General features: G+C 46.3%; 1 protein-coding gene across 3 annotated transcripts in view; it reads left to right on the top strand.

The window, feature by feature from the left end:
- The window catches only part of traf3 (TNF receptor-associated factor 3), an 84,799-nt gene extending 66,960 nt beyond the window's left edge, over positions 1-17,839 (top strand). For all 3 annotated transcript variants that reach the window (XM_055641184.1, XM_055641183.1, XM_055641182.1), the window contains 3 exons: positions 8,893-9,033; positions 12,571-12,763; positions 14,842-17,839. In XM_055641184.1, coding sequence (XP_055497159.1) covers positions 8,893-9,033; positions 12,571-12,763; positions 14,842-15,413 — 906 coding nt within the window. In that variant the 3' untranslated portion in view covers positions 15,414-17,839. The remainder of the gene's footprint in view (positions 1-8,892; positions 9,034-12,570; positions 12,764-14,841) is intronic.
- Positions 17,840-22,218: the final 4,379 nt, after the last annotated feature.

The following is a 22,218-nucleotide window of genomic DNA, read 5'->3' on the forward strand; positions in this document are numbered from 1 at the left end:
ACCGCCATTCAATATGATCATGGCTGATCATCCAACTCAGTATCCCGTACCTGCCTTCTCTCCATACCCCCTGATCCCCTTAGCCACAAGGGTCACATCTAACTCCCTCTTAAATATAGTCAATGAACTGGCCTCAACTACCTTCTGTGGCAGAGAGTTCCAGAGATTCACCACTCTCTGTGTGAAAAAAGTGGGGGTATGGAGAGAAGGCAGGTACAGGATACTGAGTTGGATGATCAGCCATGATCATATTGAATGGCGGTGCAGGCTCGAAGGGCCGAATGGCCTACTCCTGCACCTATTTTCTATGATTCTTGTACTTTATTAAAAAAATACCGAGACAGGCTCTTCAATTCACCTTATTGCTGCCACCACTCTCTCTCACAATCACGCCCTCTCTTAAAGAACTATAAATTAAATACTTCACTAGAGGCTACATGCATTAATGATAACTATTTTACTGGAGAGATGTCCTGAGCTCCCATCTACTTCATTTGAGATCCTCAGACTATCTTTAATCGGACTTTACCGGGCTTTATTCCCTTTATTCTGTATCTGTACACTGTGGATGGCGTGCTTGTAATCATGTATTGTCTTTCCGCTGACTGGATAGCAGGCAACAAAAGCTTTTTGTTCCTCGGTACACGTGCCAATAAACTAAACTTAATGTGCAGGAAGGAACTGCAGATGCTGGTTTGTACCAAAGTTAGGAAAAAAACAAAGTTATCTATGAAACATTATTCTGAATTAAATTAAGAAAAGGCTTAGTAAAATACGAAGCCTGAATTTCAGAATGAATTAATGGTCGACAGATGTTTGGTTGCTTTGGGTCGTGTCATTGTAGGAGCTGTTAGTGTTTTCCACAAGTGTTGAACCTATTCAATACACCATCTAGTGTAGAAGCAAAGAACTGCAGAAGCTGGTTAATACACAAAAAATGCTGGAGTAACCTAGGCCGCATCTCTGGAGAACGTGGATAGGTGATGCTTTGGATTGAGAACCTTCTGATGGAGATTCACAAAGCTAAAATGGTGACATGGCAGGGAATTGCTGCAATATTTATTTAGAGGCAGCAGGGTGGCGCAGCGGTAGAGCATCCTAACTACGGGTGCTGTCTGTACTGAGTTTGTACGTTCCCTCTGTGGGTTTTCTCCGAGATCTTCTGTTTCCTCCAACACTGCAAAGACGTGCAGGTTTGCAGGTTAATTGGCTTGTTATCAATGTAAATATTGTCCCTAGTGTAGGATAGTGTTAATGTGCGGGGATCGCTGGTCGATGAGCTCGGTGGGCTGAAGGGCCTGTTTTCGTGCTGTATCACTAAACTAAACTAGCAACACGCTGTGTTGTATCTTAATAGCCAGAAAGGTCACATACCTCAGTCCAGTTAGCTTGTTAATAGATTACGGGCATTGTGCGATATATACGATTATAATAGGTTATGGTTGTGCAGCGTTGGAGGTTCCATCCAAGTCTTGAGTGCTGTCTGTGTGGAGTTTCTCCGTTCTCCCTGTGACCATGTGAGTTTTCTCCGGGTGCTCCGGTTTCCTTCCACACCCTGAAGACGTGTGGGTGTGTAGGTTAATTGGCCCGCTGTAAATTGCCCCTAGCTTGCGGGGAGTAGATGAGCAAAGGGAATAACAAAGATGGTCGGATGTGACATTCTACTTGGAATTAGAAGTTATCGGCTGAAAACATTAGCATTCCAGATTCCTCGTTGGATCCAGCTTATTCCAGTTTATTTCCACTCTTCCCAGCTTTCCTTCCTCCCACCCCTGCAATCATTCCGAGGAAGGGTCCCGTCCATTTTCTCCACAGATGCTGCTCGGCCTGCTGAGTTACTCCAGCACTTCTAAGGCAGAGATAGATAGATAAGATTCTTGATTAGTACGGGGGTTATGGGGAGAAGGCAGGAGAATGGGGTTAGGAGGGAGAGGTAGATCAGCCGTGATTGAATGGTGGAGTAGACTTGATGGGCTGAATGGCCTAATTCTGCTCCTATCACTTATGACCGTGTGCACACTTTGTCTCCATCTTTGGTATAAACCATGACTCTGCCTCCTCGAAACAGCATCGGCAGTTCCTCCTTTCATAGAAACATAGAAATTAGGTGCAGGAGTAGGCCATTGGGCCCTTCGAGCCTGCACCGCCATTCAATATGATCATGGCTGATCATCCAACTCAGTATCCCGTACCTGCCTTCTCTCCATACCCCCGATCCCCTTAGCCACAAAACTGTACGCAATACTCCAGACCCTGTTTCACTTTTGTTTTCCTTCACATCATTAAATGGTGTACTGCACTGGAAAACCTTGCCCAACACTGATGCTGCCGCACCCGCTGAGTTTCTCCAGCATTGGGTGTCGATTGGGTGTAAACCAGCAACAGCATTTCCTTCCGACAAGGTTTCACTTTCTGAATCATCTACACAAGTATTTTTCCAGCTTTCCAGAATTGAAACACAATGAAAGAACTTTAGACTTTAACCACCACTCCTATCTCTTTAACCCAGAGCTACTGGGGGCAAAGACTGGACTGAGCTGAAAATCAAAACAAAAAGGCCTCAAGTTGGGAAAAGGGGAAGTACAACGGGATCTGGGGGTCCTTGTTCATCGGTCTATGAAAGTAAGCATGCAGGTACAGCAGGCAGTGAAGAAAGCGAATGGCATGTTGGCCTTCATAACAAGAGGAGTCGAGTATAGGAGCAAAGAGGTCCTTCTGCAGTTGTACAGGGCCCTGGTGAGACCACACCTGGAGTATTGTGTGCAGTTTTGGTCCCCTAATTTGAGGAAGGACATTCTTGCTATTGAGGGAGTGCAGCGTAGGTTTACAAGGTTAATTCCCGGGATGTCGGGACTGTCATATGCTGAGAGAATGGAGCAGCTGGGCTTGTATACTCTGGAGTTTAGAAGGATGAGAGGGTATCTTATTGAAACATATTAGATTGTTCAGGGTTTGGACACGCTAGAGGCAGGAAACATGTTCCCGGTGTTGGGGGAGTCCAGAACCAGGTGCCACAGTTTAAGAATAAGGGCTAAGCCATTTAGAACGGAGATGAGGAAACTTTTTCTTACAGAGTTGTGAGTCTGTGGAATTCTCTACCTCACAGGGCGGTGGAGGCAGGTTCTCTGGATGCTTTCAAGAGAGAGCTAGATAGGGCTCTTAAAGATAGCGGAGTCAGGGGATATGGGGAGAAGGCAGGAACGGGGTACTGATTGGGGATGATCAGCCATGATCACATTGAATGGTAGTGCTGGCTCGAAGGGCCGAATGGCCTACTCCTAGAATCATAGAATCATAGAAATTAGGTGCAGGAGTAGGCCATTCGGCCCTTCGAGCCTGCACCGCCATTTAATATGATCATGGCTGATCATCCAACTCAGTATCCCGTACCTGCCTTCTCTCCATACCCCTGATCCCCTTAGCCACAAGGGCCACATCTAACTCCCTCTTAAATATAGCCAATGAACTGGCCTCAACTACCCTCTGTGGCAGAGAGTTCCAGAGATTCACCACTCTCTGTGTGAAAAAAGTTCTCCTCATCTCGGTTTTAAAGGATTTCCCCCTTATCCTTAAGCTGTGACCCCTTGTCCTGGACTTCCCCAACATCGGGAACAATCTTCCTGCATCTAGCCTGTCCAACCCCTTAAGAATTTTGTAAGTTTCTATAAGATCCCCTCTCAATCTCCTAAACTCTAAAGAGTATAAACCAAGTCTATCCAGTCTTTCTTCATAAGACAGTCCTGACATCCCAGGAATCAGTCTGGTGAACCTTCTCTGCACTCCCTCTATGGCAATAATGTCCTTCCTCAGATTTGGAGACCAAAACTGCACGCAATACTCCAGGTGTGGTCTCACCAAGACCCTATACAACTGCAGTAGAACCTCCCTGCTCCTATACTCAAATCCTCTTGCTATGAAAGCCAACATGCCATTCGCTTTCCTTACTGCCTGCTGCACCTGCATGCCTACCTTCAATGACTGGTGTACCATGACACCCAGGTCTCGCTGCATCTCCCCCTTTCCCAATCGGCCACCGTTTAGATAATAATCTGCTTTCCCGTTTTTTTGCCACCAAAATGGATAACCTCACATTTATCCACATTAAACTGCATCTGCCAAACATTTGCCCACTCACCCAGCCTATCCAAGTCACCCTGCAGTCTCCTAGCATCCTCCTCACACCTAACACTGCCCCCCAGCTTAGTGTCATCCGCAAACTTGGAGATATTGCCTTCAATTCCCTCATCCAGATCATTAATATATATTGTAAATAGCTGGGGTCCCAGTACTGAGCCTTGCGGTACCCCACTAGTCACTGCCTGCCATTGTGAAAAGGACCCGTTTACTCCTACTCTTTGCTTCCTGTTTGCCAGCCAGTTTTCTATCCACATCAATACTGAACCCCCAATGCCATGTGCTTTAAGTTTGTATGCTAATCTCTTATGTGGGACCTTGTCGAAAGCCTTCTGGAAGTCCAGATACACCACATCCACTGGTTCTCCCCTATCCACGCTACTAGTTACATCCTCGAAAAATTCTATAAGATTCGTCAGACATGATTCACCTTTCGTAAATCCATGCTGACTTTGTCCAATGATTTCACCACTTTCTAAATGAGCTGCTATCCCATCTTTAATAACTGACTCTAGCAGTTTCCCCACTACCGATGTTAGGCTAACTGGTCTGTAATTCCCCGTTTTCTCTCTCCCTCCCTTCTTAAAAAGTGGGGTTACGTTTGCTACCCGCCAATCCTCTGGAACTACTCCAGAATCTAAAGAGTTTTGAAAGATTATTACTAATGCATCCACTATTTCTGGAGCTACTTCCTTAAGTACTCTGGGATGCAGCCTATCTGGCCCTGGGGATTTATCGGCCTTTAATCCATTCAATTTACCCAACACCACTTCCCGACTAACCTGGATTTCACTCAATTCCTCCACCTCCTTTGACCCGCGGGCCCCTGCTATTTCCGGCAGATCATTTATGTCTTCCTTAGTGAAGACGGAACCAAAGTAGTTATTCAATTGGTCCGCCATATCCTGGTTCCCCATGATCAACTCACCTGTTTCTGACTGTAAGGGACCTACATTTGTTTTAACTAATCTCTTTCTTTTCACATATCTATAAAAACTTTTGCAGTCAGTTTTTATGTTCACTGCCAGTTTTCTTTCATAATCCATTTTTCCTTTTCTAATTAAGCCCTTCGTCCTCCTCTGCTGGTCTCTGAATTTCTCCCAGTCCTCCGGTATGCTGCTTTTTCTGGCTAGTTTGTACGCATCATCCTTTGCTTTGATACTATCCCTGATTTCCCTTGTTATCCATGGATGCACTACCTTCCCTGATTTATTCTTTTGCCAAACTGGGATGAACAATTTTTGTAGTTCATCCATGCAGTCTTTAAATGCCTTCCATTGCATATCCACCGTCAACCCTTTTAGAATTAATTGCCAGTCAATCTTGGCCAATTCACGTCTCATACCCTCAAAGTTACCTTTCTTTAAGTTCAAAACCATTGTTTCTGAATTAACAATGTCACTCTCCATCCTAATGAAGAACTCAACCATATTATGGTCACTCTTGCCCAAGGGGCCACGCACAACAAGACTACTACTAATTAACCCTTCCTCATTACTCAATACCCAGTCTAAAATAGCCAGCTCTCTCGTTGCCCTGCCAGTTTGATTCACCCAATCTATATGTAGATTGAAGTCACCCATTATAACTGCTTTGCCTTTGTCGCAAGCATTTCTAATTTCCTGTTTGATGTCATCCCCAACTTCACTACTACTGTTAGGTGGCCTGTACACAACACCCACCAGCGTTTTCTGCCCCTTATTGTTTCGCAGCTCTACCCATACCGATTCCACATCCTCCAAACTAATGTCCTTCCTTTCCATTGCGGTAATCTCCTCTCTAACCAGCAACACTACCCCACCTCCTTTTCCTTTCTCTCTATCCCTCCTGAATATTGAATATCCCGGGATGTTCAGCTCCCAGCCTTGGTCACCCTGGAGCCATGTCTCCGTGATCCCAACTATATCATAATCATTAATGGCTATCTGCACGTTCAACTCATCCACCTTATTACGAATGCTCCTTGCATTGAGACACAAAGCCTTCAGGCTTGTTTTAACAACGCTCTTACCCCTTATACAATTATGTTGAAAAGTGGCCCTTTTTGATTTTTGCCCTGCACCTATTGTCTTTTGCCTGCTGGAAATCTGCAATAAGAGACAACAATGACAACAGTTAGCGGGTCAGGAGGCACGTGTGGAAAGGGAAACAATTGACACTAGGTCAAAGACAGCTGGTCAGCCTTCTTTCCACAGATGTGTAGGAAGGAACTGCAGTTGGGTTTGTACCAAAGATAGACACAAAAAGCTGGTGTAACTCAGCGGGACAGGCAGCATCTCTGGAGAGAAGGAATGGGCGACGTTTCGGGTTGAGACCCTTCTTCAGACTCTGAAGAAGGGTTTTGACCCACAATATCACCTATTCCTTCACTGATGGGAATGATCCCAGGAATGAGTGGATTAACATATGATGAGCATTTGACGTCACTGGAGTTTAGAAGGATTGAAATTTATCGAATAGTGAAAGGCTTCGATAGAGTGGATGTGGAGAGGATGTTTCCACTAGTGGGAGAGTCTAGGTCTAGAGGTCATAGCCTCAGAATTAAAGGACATTTCTTTAGGAAGGAGATCAGGAGGAATTTCTTTAGTCAGCGAGTGGTGAATCTGTGGAATTCATTGCCACAGAAGGTTGTAGAGTCCAAGTCAGTGAATATTTTTAAGGCAGAGATAGACAGATTCTTGATTAGTACGGGTCGGAGGTTATGGGGAGAAGGCAGGAGAATGGGGTTAGGAGGGAGAGATAGATCAGCCATGATTGAATGGCGGAGTAGACTAGATGGGCCGAATGGCCTAGTTTTTCTCCTCTCGCGTATGAACACGAACTTCTCCAGAGATGCTGCCTGACCCGCTGAGTTACTCCAGCACTCTGTGAAACGTCACCTATCCATGTTCTCCACAGATGCTGCCTGACCCACTGAGTTACTCCAGCACTCTGTGAAACGTCACCTATCCATATTCTCCACAGATGCTGCCTGACCCGCTGAGTTACTCCAGCACTCTGTGAAACATCACCTATCCCTGTTCTCCACAGATGCTGCCTGACCCGCTGAGTTACTCCAGCACTCTGTGAAACGTCACCTATCCATGTTCTCCACAGATGCTGCCTGACCCGCTGAGTTAGTTACTCCAGTATTTTGTGTCTCTTCCACAGATGCTACCTGACCTGCCGAACATTTGCAGCATCTCCTGGCTTTGTACTTGCTGTAGATGTCTGGAGTCAACCCTATAATTTTCTGCCACAACCTCGAACCATTAAATGCTTGTCCTTTGCCCCAATTTCCGAGCTGGCCTCGGCCTCAACTGAACTAGTCTGTTTGCACCCATCCCAGGGCATTTGATTCTATTGTCATTTTGAGTTCTGATCAAAGGTCAATAATGTTAAATATTGACTTTCTAAGTCGACTTCCACTGTATTCCTTGCTAAATGCTGCCATCGTCATCTTAATTCTTTCAAACTGGTTTTGCTAGTTTGCATTTAACTTGCTCTAAGCTGTTTTTGTACCATACAAATCCCATAAGAGGTTCCCTTTATATACGTATGCTATTGTAAACCATGAACTGCCTGTAAATGAGCTGGTATTCTCCAGAGCTGGTGGCCTAGAACATACATAGATCAGTATAGTGCAGGAACAGGCCCTTCGGCCCCCCAACCTGCTCCGACCAGCGATCCCCGCACATTAACACTATCCTACACACACCTATACCAAGCCAAACCTGTATGTCGTTGGAGAGTGGGAGGAAACCCATGCGGTCACAAACTGTGTACAGACGGCACCCGTAGTCAGGATTGAACCGGGGTCTCTGGCGCTGTAAGGCAGCAACTCTACCGCTGTGCCACTGTGCTGCCTTGCCACTGTGCCGTTTGTGCCATACATGATGCCAAGGCCATCTCTTACCTCCCTGCATATGATCAATATCCCTTCATTCCCTGCATATCCATTCGCCTATCCAAAAGCCTCATACATTGGTCATTGTGGGCAATTTGTGCCAAAGGACCTACTTATCGGTGAGACCAAGCGCGGCCATCGTTTTGCTGATCACGTCTCAGTCTGCCTCAACCTCCCTGATCTCCCGGTTGCCAACCACTTTAACTCCCCTCCCATCCCCACACTGACCTTTCTGTCTATTTTCTATTTCCTTCGCTCCATAGATGCTGCCTCAGTTTCCATAGATGCTGCCTCCATAGACGCTGTCTGAGTTTCTCCAGCATTTTTGTCTACCTTTCTGTCCTGGGCCTCCTCCACTGTCAGAGTGAGGCCCAGTGCAAAGTGGGGGAACAGCACCTCATATTTCGCTTGGAAAACTTACATCCCAGTGGTATAAATATTGATTTCTCTAACTTCAAGTAACCCTTGCTTCCCCTCTCTCTCCACCCCTCCCCCATCCTGGTTCCCCGACCAGTCTGACTGTCCTCCTGATTAAATTTTATCTCTGTTTGCTTCATTGTCAACTTCTCCTAGCTAGCAATGGCCTATTCTACATTTTCCTTGATCCTCGTACCCTTTGATGTCTTGTTTTCACACCTTACACTTCCTTATCTCTGTATCTCCCCGTTCCCTAACTCTCATTATGAAGAATGGTCTCCACCGAAACGTCACCCATTCCTTCACACCAGAGATGCTGCCTGTCCCGCTGAGTTACTCCTGCATTTTGTGTCTGCATTCGGGCCTGTTTCCACAATCTCTGACTCTGAGAGAGAACTATTCATGGTTGATTTTATGAGCGACTCTGTAGTAACAGTCCTTCTGTCTTGCTGCAGGTTTTCGAGCTGCAGAACAAGCTGCAAGAAAAGTGTAACACGGTGGATTTGATGGCTGCTCAGCTAAGCCATCTGGAGAAGGAACAAAGTAAATCTGCACAGCTTGCCAACAAGAACGAAAGTCGCCTTGGCCACATGCAGGTAAGAGCCATCGGCACAAATACAGCAATCCTGTCGTACTTGCTGATCCTTGTGCGGAGAAGGATCTTGGTTTATAAATGTTGAGAAGCTAAACTAAAGTGGCAGTGGAACAGAAATGGGATGGACACAAAATGCAGGAGTATCTCTGGAGAATATGGATAGGTAACATTTCGTATCGGGACCTTTCTGCAGACTGAAGAAGGGTCCTGATCCAAAGCCGTTCTCCAGAGGTGCTGCCTGACCCACTGAGTTACTCCAGCACTCTGTATCTATCTTTGTTATAAACCAGCATCAGCAGTTCCCAGTTATTACATTAGAACATTAATGGGAATTTTGACTAACCTGGGGAATAAAATTCATGTAAATGTACATGTACATGTAAAATTCCCTTTATCATGTATCTGTACACTGTGAATGGCTCGATTGTAATCGGGTATTGTCTTTCCGCTGACTGGTTAGCACGCAACAAAAGCTTTTCACTGTACCTCGGTACACGTGACAATAAACAAACTAAACTATAATGGCCAGTTAGTAAAAGCAATGAAGAGAGGAACTACAAGGGTGAACTTTGAGGGAAGAATAATGGCTTAATCCAGCAATGATGTAGCTGAGGGATAATCTTCGAGAAATGTAACGTCTTCCGTTTAAACCAGCATCTGCAGTTCCTTGCTTACACATGTAATGTCATTAAGGTTGGAAAAGATTTGAGAATGTGAAAATTAAACTGTTATTCCAGGTATGATTCTATCCTAAAGGGATATGGGGAGAAGGCAGGCACGGGTTATTGATAGGGGACGATCAGCCATGATCACAATGAATGGTGGTGCTGGCTCGAAGGGCCGAATGGCCTCCTCTTGCACCTATTTTCTATGTTTCTAATATTGGTACGTTCTCCCTGTGACCAGGTGGGTTTTCTCCAGGTGCTCCGGTTTCCTTCCACTCTCCAAAGATGTGCGGGTTTGTAGGTGAATTGGCTTCTGTACATTATCCCAAGTGTGTAGGATTCGATAATGTGGAAAAGAACTATTGTATAGGGTGATGAAAGGTCGGCGTGGATTTGGTGGGCCGGTTTCCATGTGGTAGCTCTAAACTAAACTAAAAACGAACCTTTGATTAATTTCCAATGGACATAGGTTCGGACGAGGATACCCATTCAGATGTGTCAAATTTAGATGTAACAAAATCATGAATGAGAATGGGGAAAGTCAGATTCAGATTCAGATTCAATTTTAATTGTCATTGTCAGTGTACAGTACAGAGACAACGAAATGCATTTAGCATCTCCCTGGAAGAGCGACATAGCAAATGATTTGAATAAATAATAATAAGTGTCCGGGGGGGGTGGTGATTGGCAGTCACCGAGGTACGTTGTTGAGTAGAGTGACAGCCGCCGGGAAGAAGCTGTTCCTCGACCTGCTGGTTCGGCAACGGAGAGACCTGTAGCGCCTCCCGGATGGTAGGATGGTAAACAGTCCATGGTTGGGGTGAGAGCAGCCCTTGGCGATGCTGAGCGCGCTCCGCAGACAGCGCTTGCTTTGGACAGACTCAATGGAGGGGAGCGAGGAACCGGTGATGCGTTGGGCAATTTTCACCACCCTCTGCAATGCCTTCCGGTCGGAGACAGAGCAGTTGCCATACCATACTGTATGGTATGTGGTAGACAAAATGTATAAGAAGGAACTGCAGATGCTGGTTTGAACCAAAGATACACACAAGATGCTGGAGTAACTCAGCGGGACAGGCAGCATCTCTGGAGAGAAGGAATGGGCGACGTTTCGGGTCGAGACCCTTCCTCAGACTGAGAGTCAGGGGAAAGGGAAACTACAGTGATGTAGAGAGATGAATGAATGAAAAAAACAAATGAATGAAAGATATGCAAAAATGTAAAAGCTATCGTGGAAACGGGCCATTGGTGGCTGTGGGCTGGGTATTAACGGGTTATACAGACGACGAGACTCACCAGGGTGGCAGTGAAATAATGACTAAGGTGGGGGTGGGACAGAGAGAGAGGGGATGCCAGGGTTACTTGGAGTTAGAGAAATCAACATTCACACCATAGGGTTGTAAGCTGCCCAAAAATATTTAGACAGGTCGGAAATAGACAGTGCTATTATATATATATATCAAAGAGCTCCACACTAACTTGAACGGTGGACGGGGAAAGGACTAGAATTGGCAACTGTCCCGCATTAGCTGGGACATCCCGTATATTGGATTGGCCCATATGGGACCGCCGTTATCCCAAAGGAATTTTTAACGTTGTGACAGTACCTGCCTCAACTTCCTCCTCCAACAGTTCCACGTACCCACCACCCTTTGTGTAAAAATTAATTTGCCCTTAGTTTGCTATTAAATGGTTTGCCTCTCACTTTACGCCTAGGTTTGCTGGTTCTTGATTCCTCTGCTCTGGGTAAAAGACTCTATGCATTCACCCTATCGATTCCTCTCTTGATCTTGTACACTTCTATACGGGCCCCCCCTCAGCCACCTGCGCTCCAAGGAATAAAGTCCTAGCCTGCCCAACCCCTCTCTATCACCCCTTCAACTCCTCCTGAGTCCTGGCAACATCCTTGTGAATCTGCTCTGCCCCCTTTCCAGCTTGACTACATCTTTCCTATAGCAGAGTGACCAAAAGTGAACAAAATACTCTAAATGTGGCCTCGCCAACGTCTTGTACATTTGATGCTGAAACTTTACATTCAGTATTGACTTGTATTGAATGTACTCTCAGAATAAAAGGACGAATGGACAAAGGGAAGGAATTTCTTCGGTCAGAGAGTGGTGAAGGCCAATTGAACACCAATTTGTACGTTGGAGATTGGCAGATTCTTGATTAGTACAGGTGTCAGAGGTTATGGGGAGAAGGCATGGTCAAAGGCCATTTGGTCCATTAAGTCTACTCTGCCATTCAATCACGGCTGATCTACCTGCCTTCTCCCCACAACCCCTGACACACATACTAATTCTTAGAATAAAGGGGAGGTCATTTAAGACTGAGGTGAGAAAAAGCTTTTTCACCCAGAGAGTTGTGAATGTATGGAATTCCCTGCCACAGAGGGCAGTGGAGGCCAAATCACTGGATGGATTTAAGAGAGAGTTAGATAGAGCTTGAGGGGCTAGTGGAATCACGGGATATGGGGAGAAGGCAGGCACGGGTTATTGATAGGGGACGATCAGCCATGATCACAATGAATGGCGGTGCTGGTGCTGGCTCGAAGTGCCGAATGGCCTCCTCCTGCAGCTATTTTCTATGTTTCTATGTAATCAAGAATCTGTCTATCTCTGCCTTGAAAATATCCACTGACTTGGCCTCCACAGCCTTCTGTGGCAATGAATTCCACAGATTCACCACCCTCTGATTAGAGAAACATCCTCTCCTCATCCACTCGATCCGATGGGTTGAGAGGGAGAGATAGATCAGCCATGATCGAATGGTGGAGTAGACTTGACGGGCTGAATGGCCTATTTCTGCACCGATAAACCTATGAACTTTTATCATTTCTACATTTTGTTTTGTTTTTTTTTTTTTCCCGGTAGAAAATGTTAGCGAGTCAGACGGATAAGTTGATGACCATTGATCAAACCTCGCAGCAGGCTTACCAGAGGCAGGAGGAGACGGCTCGAGATGCCAAAACTCTGCGCGAGTCTGTAGACCACCTACAGACGCGGGTTAGACAACTGGAACTGCCCGGCAGAGCTGCTGGTTCGGGCTCTGGGGCCACCAGCTTCAGTAAGTTCAAAGCCAATGCTTCTCCCAGTCACCACACATCATGTCCCATCTACACCGCATTTAGAATATTGTGTTCCGTTCTGGGCACCATGTTATAGGAAATATCTTGTCAAGCTGGAAAGGGTACAGAGAAGATTTACGAGGATGTTGCCAGGGCTAGAGGGTGTGAGCTATAGGGAGAGGTTGAGTAGGCTGGGTCTCTATTCCATGGAGGATGAGGGGTGATCTTATTGAGGTGTATAATATCATGAGAGGAATAGATTCGGTAGATGCACTGAGTCTCTTGCCCAGAGTAGGCAGATCGAGGATCAGAGGACATAGGTTTAAGGTGAAGGGGGAAAGATAGGAATCTGAGGGGTAACATTTTCACACAGAGGGTGGTGGGTGTATGGAACGAGCTGCCAGAGGAGGTAGTTGAGGCAGGGACTATCTCATCGTTTAAGAAACAGTTAGACAGGTACATGGATAGGACTGGTTTGGAGGGATCTGGACCAAGCGCAGGCAAGTGGGACTAGTGTAGCTGGAACATTGTTGGCCAGTGTGGGCAAGTTGGGCCGAAGGGCCTGTATCTACACTGTGTTACTATCACTCCATGATTACAATGGGGGTCCAAGCATGGAGTGCTGCAACTTGTCCCAACATCATCAATAGCTCAATGGCTGAAAGGTCCATTCACCCTATATATTCCCCTCATAGAAACAGAAACAGACAATAGGTGCAGGTGAAGGTCATTCGGCCCTTCGAGCCAGCACCGCCATTCATTGTGATCATGGCTGATCATCCACAATCAGTACACCGTTCCTGCCTCCTCCCCACACCCCTTGATTCCACTAGCCCCTAGAGCTCAAGGGGTGTACAAGGACACCCAGGTCTCGTTGCACTTCCCTTTTTCCGAGTCTAACACCATTGAGACAATAATCTGCCTCCTTGTTCTTGCCGCCAAAGTGGATAACCTCACATTTATCTACATTAAACTGCATCTGCCATGCATCTGCCCACTCACTCAACCTGTCCAAGTCACCCTGCAACCTCCTAGCATCCTCCTCACAGTTCACACTGCCACCTAGCTTTGTGTCATCTACAAATTTGCTAATGTTACTTTTCATTCCATCATCTAAATCATTAATATATATTGTAAATAGCTGGGGTCCCAGCACCGAGCCTTGCGGTACCCCACTAGTCACTGCCTGCCATTGTGAAAGGAACCCGTTAATTTTTGTTTCCTGTCTGCCAACCAATTCTCTATCCATGTCAGCACTCTACCCCCAATACCATGTGCTCTAATTTTGCCTACTAATCTCCTATGTGGGACCTTATCAAAGGTTTTCTGAAAGTCCAGGTACACTACATCCACTTGCGCTCCTGGGATAAAGTGCTGGCCTGTACAAACTGTCCTGCCCTGTTTTGCTCTGAAGCAGTTGGGCATTTTGCTAATCACTAGTTTAGTTTAGCGATACAACATGGAAACAGACCCTTCAGCCCACCGAGTCCACACCGACCAGACATCCCCGGACACTAACACTATCGTACACAAACTAAGGACAATTTGCAGTTATACCAACCCAATTAACCTACAAACCTGTACGTCTGTGGAGTGTGGGAGGAAACCGAAGATCTTGGAAAAAATCCACGCAGGTCACGGGGAGAACGTGCAAACTCCGCGCAGACAGCACCCATAGTCAGGATGGAAACCGGGTCAATGGCGGTGTAATGCCCCTGTCCCACTTAGAAAACCTGAACGCAAACCTCTGGAGACTTTGCGCCCCACCCAAGGTTTCCGTGCGGTTCCCGGAGGTTTTGGTCAGTCTCCCTACCTGCTTCCACTACCTGCAACTTCCGGCAACCACCTGCAACCTCCGGGAACCGCACGGAAACCTTGGGTGGGGCGCAAAGTCTCCAGAGGTTTCCGTTCAGGTTTCCTAAGTGGGACAGGGGGGATTAGGCAGCAATTCTACCGCTGCTCCACCGTGCTGCCCTACACTCGGTGACGCTGTTTACAAGCAGCGTGAAGTAAATAATGAGTTCCGTTGCAATGATGGCGTGGCTGTAATGAAATACTGAATGCTTTTGCCTTGCAGCGGAGTTAAGTAACCAGCTGAAGAGGTTTGACAGTTTGCTGAGCGTGCATGACGTAAGGTTGGCCGACATGGACCTGCGCTTCCAACTCTTGGAGACGGTCAGCTACAACGGCAAACTGATTTGGAAGATCCGTGACTACAAGCGGCGGAAACAGGAGGCGGTGAATGGCAAGACCTTGTCCCTGTACAGCCAGCCCTTCTACACCGGCTATTTTGGCTACAAGATGTGTGCCCGCGTGTATCTCAACGGAGACGGCATGGGTAAAGGAACCCACTTGTCCCTGTTCTTTGTTGTCATGCGAGGGGAATACGATGCACTCTTACCCTGGCCCTTCAAGCAGAAGGTGACCTTGATGTTGCTGGACCAAGGCCAGGCCAGTCGGCACCTGGGTGATGCCTTTAAACCCGACCCCAACAGCAGCAGCTTCAAGCAGCCGGTGGGAGAGATGAACATCGCCTCGGGCTGCCCACTCTTTGTTGCACAGACGGTTTTGGAAAGTGGAACGTACATTAAGGATGACACTATCTTCATTAAAGTCGTCGTGGATACTTCGGACATGCCTGACCCGTGACTGGATAACGCAGCGACTGCAAGGGCGAAGAGCGAGCGAGCGCCGAGCAGAATCGGCGGTGGAGTGCCGAGCTGGGGGGGGCTGTTGACCCCGACACCCACCGACGGCAGCCGAGGACTGGGCTGCTTCACCGCTCGGCCTGGATGCAAAGGGCCTTGTGTGTCCCGATGGAAGGGGCGTGCACTGGGACTACACCGACCACCCTCCCGTCATTGGGGCCACTGGTCATACTGCGGGGAACTCCAAGAGTGTCGTAGAGTCTATGATTGTGCTGAAGTGTGTTGGCGGGCAGTGTGGACCACCCGATCCACGTGGGGAAAGTCCGCTGGAATACGCCAGCTTTTGTTTGTACTCACCACCTGTATTTATATCAGCACCTTCCACGGATTAGCACCATGTCTCCCGGGAATGTTTCTCAAGCAGCATTTCACACTGAGCCACTCGTCAGGGGACACGACCAAAAACTGGGGCAAAATCATTGTGTGTTAGCATTACAGTCTGGGCTGATGAGTTCATTAGTGATAGGAGCAGAAGTAGGCCATTCGGCCCATCAAGTCTACTCCACCATTCAATCACGGCTGATCTATCTCTCCCTCTCAACCCCATTCTCCTGACTTCTCCCCCATACTAATCAAGAATCGATCAATATCTGCGTTGGAAATACGCATTGACCTGGCCTCTGCAGCCTTCCACAGCTTCACCGGCGAGGCCACAATGGGCTGTGCATTCTTGGTTCTTCCCTCGCGAGAGTTCACACGAGTTGCACAAAAGGGAATCTCCAAACTTGCCACACCATGACCTCGGGTCATTGTCAGTAAAATCCCCGGCTTCGGAAGGTGGGGCAATGAGGGTGGAAAGATGCACAGAGTCACTGTCAAACAGGTTCCTCCTGTCTCCTCAACCCAATCCCACAAGATTTGTCTGTCGAGTGGAAAATGCTCACCGCACCTTGGTACATGTCAGAACAATAAAACCTAAATTGAAAGTATTTTGTCCCTACTGCGATAAAATGGTTATTTAGTGCAGTGATTAAGAATGGAAAATAACCTGCCCTATTGACTGTGTTTAATCTTGGCTTAAAGTTTCTAGAAGTTTAGACAAGGAGATAGATCTGTACTTTTATAGCAAGGTTTCACAATCTAAAGATTTTAGTGTTCGTTAGAGTACTTTTGACCTGAAGTCAATGTTGCAATGTAGGAAGTTCAACCACACGCAACAGCTTGCAACGGCTGTAACCATTGTGTGACGATGATCAGATAACTCATTGGTGTTTAGTGGTTGATTGAGGGTCAAAGAATGCTGTGCTCTCGTCTGGGATTGTTAATCCCTCAATGGACACAAAACTCAGGTCGAGACCCTTAACGTCACCCATTCCTTCTCTCCAGAGATGCTGCCTGTCCCGTTGAGTTACTCCAGCATTTTGTGCTGATCTTCTCCATTTGCCAATGCTAACTTACAACTGATCTTTGACGTTATCTCTGGTTTCCAACTAAACATTTGATTACATACTGATGCTCCAATCCCGATTAAAGGAATGGATTTGTAGATTTTTTTGTAGCTCTCTAATAGAATTTTAATTTTGTTCAGTGGGAAGGTTGTTATCACAAGTGTTACCGCTGATGCCGGTTCACTTCTATCTCCAGAAGTTTAGTAACTATAGATGGTCACAAAAAACTCAGCTAATCAGGCAGCATCTCTGGAGAAAAGAAATGGGTGACGTTTCGGGTCAGGGCACTTCAACAGACTGCAGACTAATTTTCCACCTAAATGCTGCTTCTCTTATCCCAGTGGCTACATGTTAGACTCGTTTAAATACTGAGACCAGGAATCTGCTGCTAAAAGGAAGGCTGGATTTAGCCGGGGGAGTAGATTTGTTGAGTGGTAGAGAAACTCGGGATGAATGCTGGCGTGGAATGTATAGCCAGGTGGACCAGTGTAATGGTGAGGTGGTGAATGTGTGGCAATGAAGTGGCTGTCAGATGCACCAATCTCCCAGAGGTTCATATCAAACATCCCCACATGCCACAGTCGTCATTTCAAGCCCACTCATCCTCTTCGATAGTACATTTAAATTATTAGAAATTGTTATTGCAAATGTTTACCTTATGACTAATGTAACCTCAGTTTGTGTTTTTAATTTTGTGAAAATTATATTATTTAATTGCTGGCACGTGTGTTTGGTTGACTGTGCTCGAGTGCATACGTGTGTGGATGACATTGTGTTTGTGTGGATTCTCTTTAATACTTCTCGCTGGAAAGACACCAGTGGAGTGACGTTCTTTTGTAAGAGCTTCTTTCAGTGTCTGTTTGTTGAAACTTTGTTTTGTCACCGGTTCATCGATGAAGTGATGTGTTTGAGAAGCCACGAGATTTCTGTTGCATTCTGGACTAATCCCATTTCAATAAATACAGTCATACCTCAGAAATACTTCTTCACTCCATGTGGTAACGTTCCGTGGTAATAATACAACGTGAATGAATGGATACATGTGACAAGTCACAGTGTAATTCTTTCCTTGCATACCCAGGTATGCAAATAGTTGCCACATAAAGGGCATTGACTTAATAATAATAATAATAATAATAATCTTATTTATATAGCACGTTTTTAGTCAACTTGCATTGACCCCAAAGTGCTTCACATAATTACATTACATTTACACACAGGCAAAGGTGGGTGAAGTGTCTTGCCCCAAGGACACAACGACAGTATGCACTCCAAGCGGGATTCGAACCGGCTACCTTCCGGTCGCCAGCCGAACACTTAGCCCATTGTGCCATCTGTCGTCCCACGTTATAAGGTATACCCAGTTACAAGGTATTCGCACGACAGGTCTTCCTATGTTCCCGATGGTGCATCTTCCGACTATCACGTGTCCCGTTCTTGACCGCCGGTGCCCTCAACGCTCGTCGCACTGCCGACCGCGGGTCGACCCGCGAGGCTTTGCAATGTATAGACTTTGTAATGTTGCAAAGCTGATGGGGAGAAGGTCATGATTGAATGGCACAGTAGACTTGATGGGCCGGATGGACTAATTCTGCTCCTGTTACTTAAGATCCTTAACTTATGGCATCTTTTAACATAGTGAAATATCTTGGTGTTTCACGGATGTTTTGGCAAACAAAATTAGCGGCCTGCCACATCTCAGCCATGCGTTTGGGCAAATGACCAAAATGGTCAGAAGCGTTGGGATGTAAAGAAACATCTTGAAGGAAAATGTAGGGTTAGGTATGTTACGCAAAATAACGGACCATGAGGTTTAGTTTAGTTTATTGTCACGTGTACCGAGGTACAGGGAAAAGCTTTGTTGTTTGCTAACCAGGTAGTGGAAAGACAATACAGTGTGTAACTACAGGATAAAGCAATATTGTTTAGTGCAAGGTAAAGCCAGCTGGATAAGGTGCAACACATTGCTTTGGGTAGGGATACAGTGCATTCAGAAAGTATTCACCCCCTTTCACTTTTACCACATTTCATTACGTTACAGCCTTATTTTAAAAAGAAATAACTGAAATATCATATTTACATAAATATTCAGAGCCTTTGCTATGACACTCAAAATTGAGCTTAGGTTCATCAGTTCCATTGATTATGCTTGAGATGCTTCTACAATTGGAGTTCAAATGGTAAATTAAATTGATTGGACATGATTTGGAAAGGCATACACCTATCTATATAAGGTCCCACAGTTCAGAGCAAAAGCCAAGCCATGAAGATGAAGGAATTGTCTGTAGACCTTCGAGACGGGGGAGTAAAGCCTTGGGGGAGAAGGGCCTTGGTTAGGGAGGTGTGATGGTCACTTTGACAGAGTTCTTCTGTGGAGATGGGAGAACCTTCCAAAAGGACAACTGCAGCACTCCACCAATCAGGCCTTTATGGTAGAGTGGCCAGACGGAAGCCACTCCTCAGTAAAACGCCCACATGGAGTTTGCCAAAAGGCATGAGAAACAAGATTCCCTGGTCTGATGAAACCAAGATTGAACTCTTTGGCCTGAATGCCAAGTGTCACGTCTGGAGGAAACCAGGCACCGCTCATCACCTGGCCAATACCATACCTACGGTGAAGCATGGTGGTGGCAGCATCATGCTGTGGGGATGTTTTTCAGCGGCAGGAACTGGGAGACTAGTCAGGATCGAGGGAAAGATGAACGGAGCAAAGTTACAGAGAGATCCTTGATGAAAACCTGCTCCAGAGCGTTCTGGACCTCAGACTGGGGCAGAGGTTCACCTTCCAACAGGACAACGACCCTAAGCACACAGCCAAGACAACGCAGGAGTGGCTTTGTGACAAGTCTGTGAATGTCCTTGAGTGGCCCAGCCAGAGCACAGACTTGAACCTGATCGAATATCTCTGGAGGGACCTGAAAATAGCTGTGTATCAACACTCCCCATCCAACCTGACAGAGCTTGAGAGGATCAGCAGAGAAGAATGGGAGAAATTACCCAAATACAGGTGTGCCAAGCTTGTAGTGTCATACCCAAGAAGACTTGAGGCTGTAATCGCTGCCAAAGGTGCCTCAACAAAGTACTGAATAAAGGGTCTGAATACTTATGTCAATGTGATATTTCAGTTATTTATTTTTAATTACTTTGCAAACATTTCTAAACACCTGTTTACACTTTTTTATTGTGGGGTATTGTGTGTAGATTGATGATTAAAAATAATAATTTAACCCATTTTAGAATAAGGCTGTAACGTAACAAAATGTGGAATAAGTGAAGGGGTGTGAATACTTTCTGAATGCACTGTATGTCAAAAGTCAAGAAATTGAGTTCAGGATGACACAAAAGGACACAGAGTGCTGGAGTAACTCAGCGGGTCAGGCAGCATCTGTGGAGAACATGGATAGGTGACGTTTCACAGAGTGCTGGAGTAACTCAGCGGGTCAGGCAGCATCTGTGGAGAACATGGATAGGTGACGTTTCACAGAGTGCTGGAGTAACAGAGTGCTGGAGTAATTCAGCGGGTCAGGCAGCATCTGTGGAGAACATGGATAGGTGACGTTTCACAGAGTGTTGGAGTAACTCAGTGGGTCAGGCAGCATCTGTGGAGAACATGGATAGGTGACGTTTCACAGAGTGCTGGAGTAATTCAGCGGGTCAGGCAGCATCTGTGGAGAACATGGATAAGTGACGTTTCACAGAGTGTTGGAGTAACTCAGTGGGTCAGGCAGCATCTGTGGAGAACATGGATAGGTGATGTTTCACAGAGTGCTGGAGTAACTCAGTGGGTCAGGCAGCATCTGTGGAGAACATGGATAGGTGACATTTCTGGTCGGAACTCTTCTTCAGGCTGTTGAAGGGACGATGAGTGGTTTTCAGTTCGTCAGGATGTTTGATGTGGAGTTCCATCAGGTTCAGGAATGAAGGATGGGGTGTTTGTGAATTGTAGATGGAAGGACAGTCATAACATCAGACAGCATGGATACAGGCCCTTCAGCCTAACTTGCCCATGCTGACTAAGATGCCCCATCTATGCCCCACCTGCCTGCGTTTGGCCCACATCCCTCCAGAACAAGGGGTCACAGTGTAAGGATAAAGGGGAAATCTTTTAGGACTGAGATGAGAAAAAAACATTTTTCACACAGAGAGTGGTGAAACTGTGGAATTCTCTGCCACAGAAGATAGTTGAGGCCACAGTTCATTGGCTATATTTAAGAGGGAGTTAGATGTGGCCTTTGTGGCTAAAGGGATCAGGGGCTATGGAGAGAAGGCAGGTACAGGATACTGAGTTGGATGATCAGCCATGATCATATTGAATGGCAGTGCAGGCTCGAAGGGCCGAATGGCCTACTCCTGCACCTATTTTCTATGTTTCTATGGACGTTTCCTACTCATTTACCCGTCCAAGAGCCTTTAAAATATTGTTATAGTCCCCAACTTGACTACCTCCATACACTCTTGTTCCATACACCCACCACCCTCTGTGTGGAAAAACCTGCCCCTCAGGTACCCATTAAATCTTTCCCCCATCACCTTAAACCTTTATCCTCTGGTTCTCCATTCCCCTACTCGGGGTAAAAGACTCTGTGCATCTACCCGATCTATTCCCCTTATTATCTTATGCACCCCTGTGTTACATAGAAACATAAAAAATAGGTGCAGGAGGAGGCCATTCGGCACTTTGAGCCAGCACCGCCATTCATTGTGATCATGGCTGATCGTCCCCTATCAATAACCCGTGCCTGCCTTCTCCTCCTATCCCTTGACTCCACTAGCCCCTAGAGCTCTATCTAACTCTCTCTTAAATCCATCCAGTGATTTGGCCTCCACTGCCCTCTGTGGCAGGGAATTCCATAAATTCACAACTCTCTGGGTGAAAAAGTTTTTTCTCACCTCAGTCTTAAATGACCTTCCCTTTATTCTAAGACTGTGGCCCCTGGTTCTGGACTCGCCCAACATTGGGAACATTTTTCCTGCATCTAGCTTGTCCAGTCCTTTTATAATTATATATGTTTCTATAAGATACCCCCTCATCCTTCTAAACTCCAGTGAATACAAGCCTAGTCTTTTCAATCTTTCCTCATATGACAGTCCCGCCATACCAGGGATCAATCTGATGAACCTACGCTGCACTGCCTCAATCACAAGGATGTCCTTCCTCAAATTAGGAGACCGAAACTGTACACAATACTCCAGATGTGGTCTCACCAGAGCCCTATACAACTGCAGAAGAACCTCTTTACTCCTATACTGAAATCCTCTTGTTATGAAGGCCAACATTCCATTAGCTTTCTTCACTGCCTGCTGTACCTGCACGCCAACTTTCAGTGACCGGTGTACAAGGACACCCAGGTCTCGCTG

This window comes from Leucoraja erinacea, chromosome 9 (assembly GCF_028641065.1).
Source record: "Leucoraja erinacea ecotype New England chromosome 9, Leri_hhj_1, whole genome shotgun sequence".
NCBI classification, from domain to species: domain Eukaryota; kingdom Metazoa; phylum Chordata; class Chondrichthyes; order Rajiformes; family Rajidae; genus Leucoraja; species Leucoraja erinaceus.